Below are 4,907 nucleotides of genomic sequence, written 5' to 3' on the forward strand. Positions count from 1 at the left end.
CACCTCCATCGCCCCGTGCTTCTGCACCTTCGCCGGTACCGGGAGATCCCCCCCACCCCGACCCTCCTGAAAAAAAAAAAAAAAAAAAAAGGCAAAACAACAAAAGAGAGAGAGGGAAAGAGAGAGAGAGAGAGAGAGAGGGGAGGACAAAAAATAAAAAGACTGCTGCAAAGCTGATCTGAAAAGCAAAGCAAACAAACTTTGAAAATAAAGGGGGAACAGGAAGTTTGGCAACGGTGTCCAATAGATATGGCAATGGTAGTCGGTGCGTGGCGAGACCCCCAGGACGATGTGCCCGGAGCTCAGGGAACGCAGCCTTCGCAAGCCCCGCCGGTGCAGGGACCCCCGGCCGGGGCCCCGCACACCCCACAGACCCCGGGGCCCGGGGGCCCTCCCAGTACGCCAGCCCAGACCAACCCGCCGAGCCAGCAGAACCAAGGAGACAAGCAGCAGCAGCAGCAGCACATTGAATGTGTGGTTTGTGGGGACAAGTCTAGTGGCAAACATTATGGCCAGTTTACCTGCGAGGGTTGCAAGAGTTTCTTCAAGCGGAGTGTAAGGAGGAATCTCAGCTACACTTGTCGTGCCAACAGGAACTGTCCCATTGACCAGCACCACCGCAATCAGTGTCAGTACTGCCGCCTCAAAAAATGCCTCAAAGTTGGCATGAGACGGGAAGGTATTGGGATTTCATTTGTTTTGCAATTTTTTTTTCACTCGCTGCGTTTTGGGGTTTGTTTGGTTTTTCTTTTTTTTATTATTTTTAAATAATATATATAATTACTCTTAGTATTTTTAACCTTCCTCTCCAAACCCCAAACCCAACCAGAACCTTTCCTCCCCCCCAAACACCCCCCTCAAATAAACCGGCCAGAAACTTTCTCGTAATGAAAGAAAGCGGTGTTGGGGAGGGTGGGCAGGGAGGCAGGGGCTCTCGCATGCTTTCTCCTGCACTCGTAATTGATTTGTGTTTGTTTTGATTTTGCTGATGGAGGTTTATTGAAAGTGGATTTTTAGTTTCACGCTGCTTAGGAGCGAGATGATGATTCTGACGTGTGGTTACTTTTCCTTCGTGTTTCCTCCTGCATGCTCAGCCTTAGCCCCCGTCCCCCGAGCAGCCCTGTGTGTGTGTGTGTGTCTGTGCGTGTGTGTACACACACACACACACGGAGCCTCCCGAGATGCACACACACACACACACACACACACACACACACACACATATATATATATCCTCCAGCACCCTGCCTTAGATTGCAATTTTACACAGGCGGTTCAAATTACTATTACAATGGGACTCACCCTACCGAGGCTCTACAGCACTCCACTGTGGATTCCCAGCCGGATTTTTTTCCTCCTTTAAAAATATATGTACACACACACATCTCCACGCGTGTGTGTGTGTGTATATACACACTGCCGTGTGCCTGCCTTTCCTGGTTGTTATTACCTCACTTTTCTCTTCTTCCTCTTATTTTCTTGTTCCTCCGGGAGAGGCAGGAGGGGGTAGAAGGGATGGGGTGGGGGGTGTAAGGAGCAGTCCAGAAGTAAGTGTGGGGTGCTCGGATCTCTGCAAGTGGAGTCTTTGTGATATAAAATTAGACGGGAAATGTGAGCCTGCAGTTTTCCAGTGCGTGCTCTGTGTCTGGACGCTGCTATGTAGGTTAAGGGTGAGGGGGCTTGGGACTCGCCGGGCTCCTCTCTTTGTGTTTCTGCAAGAGTAACTAACCTTGGAATACAGGCGATAACAAATATAAATCAAGCACATTTTTAGGCGTTCTCCCTTCTTGTCGTCTCTCTGCCTCTGAGCCCTTTTTCTCTCTCCTTTTTCTCTCGCTGTCACCGTGTAAATTTATTAACAAAATGAAAGGCCCACTTTCCATGGGCAGCGGGGGAAGGTGCCTTTGGATAATGCCCTCAGCCTCACCAGGGGACCTGCCGGGGATGTTGTGGGGTGATTTTGCCTCCTTTGGTATTTTTTACGAGAGTGGGGGATATATAATACCAGCAGCAACAATGTATTCAGTGGGCGAGAAACGCGTGTGGGACCAGAGCCGGGGATTTCGAACTGAAGTGTTTCTTCCTTCTCCCCTCCTCCTTCCCCATCCCGCTCCCCCAGCCTCAAATCAATGAACTGTTTTAGGTGTAATGGAGAAAAACCACACAAAGACGTATCCTGCATCTCTTGAAGGAGGGGGTGGCGGTGGAGGGGAGGGGGGGATAACTGGACTGTGCTGTGTTTTGGGAAGTGAGGAGCCGGGCTCTCTCAGCAGCTCTGGCCGAGCCCACAGCGTCCCTCAGCTTTTATTGTTGCTTTGACTTGACCCGAGAACTGCGGAGCCTTAGAGCGGGGCTGGGGCTGAACTCTGGCTGGGAGAATGCATGTTCCCCCTGAAGCTGGCCGGGTCCGGGGTCACACAGGCACGCACAAGCACACAAAGCAGGCTGTATTTGAACCGATGGTCGCAATTCAGATATTAATAGCTGTAGTTTCTTCTTTATTTACTGCAGCGGTCCAGAGGGGCAGAATGCCACCCACACAGCCAACTCATGGTCAGTTCGCCTTGACAAATGGGGACCCTCTCAACTGCCATTCCTACCTATCCGGATATATCTCCCTTCTTCTGAGAGCAGAGCCCTACCCCACCTCCCGCTTTGGCAGTCAGTGCATGCAACCCAACAACATCATGGGCATCGAGAACATTTGTGAACTGGCAGCTAGGATGCTCTTCAGCGCGGTGGAGTGGGCCAGGAATATCCCCTTCTTCCCAGACCTCCAGATCACAGACCAGGTGGCCCTCCTGAGGCTGACCTGGAGCGAGTTATTTGTCCTCAACGCTGCCCAGTGCTCCATGCCCCTCCACGTAGCTCCGCTCCTGGCAGCTGCTGGCCTCCACGCTTCGCCAATGTCTGCTGACCGAGTGGTCGCCTTTATGGACCACATACGAATCTTCCAAGAGCAAGTAGAAAAACTGAAAGCATTGCATGTCGACTCTGCAGAATATAGCTGTTTAAAGGCCATAGTCCTCTTCACCTCAGGTAGGCGGCATTTCTTTGCTCCTTTTTTTTTTCTCCTTCCCCGGGCCCCCCTTGAGAACTGCTTGCTCTTGCAAAGTGTTATTGCCTGCACCCCATCCCCGCTCCCTGCCCCCCGAGAACCAGCGCGGTCTCTTTTCCTTTTAGGAAGCGGTGCCCTGTGCTCTCCCCTGCAGGGCCTCGGATCCGAGCATCCCATCTTCCAGGGATTGTAAATCAGAAAAAAAAAATGAAATAAAAATAAAACACACACACACACTTTTTTTTATTATTTATTTATATTTATTTTTTTTAAAAAAAGAAAAAAACCAGCCAAAATACACCCCAACCCTAGCTGAATAATGCTGGGGACTGGGAAAGAAGGGGCCCGGGAAGAGGCACCCATTCGCCACGAGAGACTGCGCTCTTCCCATTGAAAATAATATTTTATTTAACAGTATAGCTCTGGGTTGTTGCATTTAATGACACGCATCCAAACAGCAGCAAAATCTGTTTGATGTTGTTAAATACAAGTCGTCCTATCAGTGAAACCACTTTAAAAAGAGGATCATTTTATGGGCAGCCAGGAAGGGAAAAAAGCCCTGCAGGATTAAAAATTGAATTAAAAAAAAAAAAAAAAGTTAAATGCGCAAATCTGAGTTTAAAATATGTTCCCTGCCATCCCATAAAATAAAATAAATCAACTTTGCAAAGAGCTGTCTCTGATTTAAACAGAATGTGGCAGTGAGCAGTTCTGTGTCATTTAAGCTAAGGGGAAAAGTTTGCATTTATACCCAGCAGGAACTGCATAGTCCAAAGCGAGCAGCGGGTGCGAAAAGATCATTACCATAAGTAGACAGGGATAGTATGGAAAAGTAAGAGGAGGCTGAAGCTGCCGCTCCGCAGTGTAATTCCGGGGTGGCACAACCATGACTCTCCCGAGGAAAAGACCTCGAGGTGTTTCTTAGATAATCAAAGAGGGGAGGGGGGGGAAATATGTGTCAACTTTTGCTGCCTAGAAATAGTGCATGAGTTATAAAGCAATAATTGAGTGCGTTGTGAAATCTAATTAGCTTGCACTAGAGTTTAACCTGGGTGAGTAATAATCCTGATATTAACTCTGGAGGCTAAATTTTTTTTTTTTTTTTTTTTTTCCTTCTGAGGGAAAGAAAAAAAAAAATCTGCTTGCTAATTTGTGCAATACGTTATCTCAGATCACTAACTTTGAGGTTGCACCGGCAACCCAGTGTGCTGGAGCCCTCAAAGTTTGGGGATTAAATTTAAAAATACATATATTTCGCCTGTAACTCATTTGGACGCTTGGGAAAGTGGCCACGCGATAAACATATGAATGGAAGCAGGACCTGCAAAATAATTACTCATCAGAGTTTTTTAAAGCCTGATATCAGGAAACAGGAAAAAAATGTAGTTTATGTGGGAAAAGAAGGGCTCACAATCCGTTCCTTGTTGTGTTAAAGGGGGTCTGGGGAACGAAGTCATTTTCTGGACTTTGTCCAGGTTCTGGGTCGTGACCTAAACTTCCTTTTATATATTATTGCTTTACACATAAAAAACTTCTCCTTTTTTTTTTTTTTTTTTTTCTTCTCCCCCCCAATTACTCATGCTAAATCCTAAGGTGATCAATGAGCAGGGCACATCTAGCCACAGGGAGACAGAGATCCCAAGTGGGAAGGGATGTCCGTGGGGTGCTTATTTTATTTTTCTATCGTTTTTCTAGAATGCATTTTCCTCTCCCTCGCTCAGCCGCTCAGCGAGGATCCCACACACGCTCACATCCCTCCCCAGCCCCTGCCCAGCTCACACCCACACCAAGGAGTTTATTTCCAATCCTGCCTTTTCTCCCAAATCACTTTTTTTTTTCTTTTTTTTTT

General features: G+C 47.6%; 1 protein-coding gene across 3 annotated transcripts in view; it reads left to right on the top strand.

Annotated features, from left to right (window-relative positions):
- The window catches only part of NR2F2 (nuclear receptor subfamily 2 group F member 2), an 18,001-nt gene that overhangs the window by 5,486 nt on the left and 7,608 nt on the right, over positions 1–4,907 (top strand). Inside the window, exons 1-2 of one of the 3 annotated variants that reach the window (XM_015638738.1) lie at positions 136–679; positions 2,491–3,039. In XM_015638738.1, the coding sequence (XP_015494224.1) occupies positions 250–679; positions 2,491–3,039 (979 nt within the window). In that variant the 5' untranslated portion in view covers positions 136–249. Of the gene's footprint in view, positions 1–135; positions 680–2,490; positions 3,040–4,907 lie in introns of those variants that run through there. The other 2 variants (XM_015638739.1, XM_015638741.3) reach the window with 2 other exon arrangements.

Source organism: Parus major, chromosome 10 (genome assembly GCF_001522545.3).
Source record: "Parus major isolate Abel chromosome 10, Parus_major1.1, whole genome shotgun sequence".
NCBI classification, from domain to species: Eukaryota; Metazoa; Chordata; class Aves; order Passeriformes; family Paridae; genus Parus; species Parus major.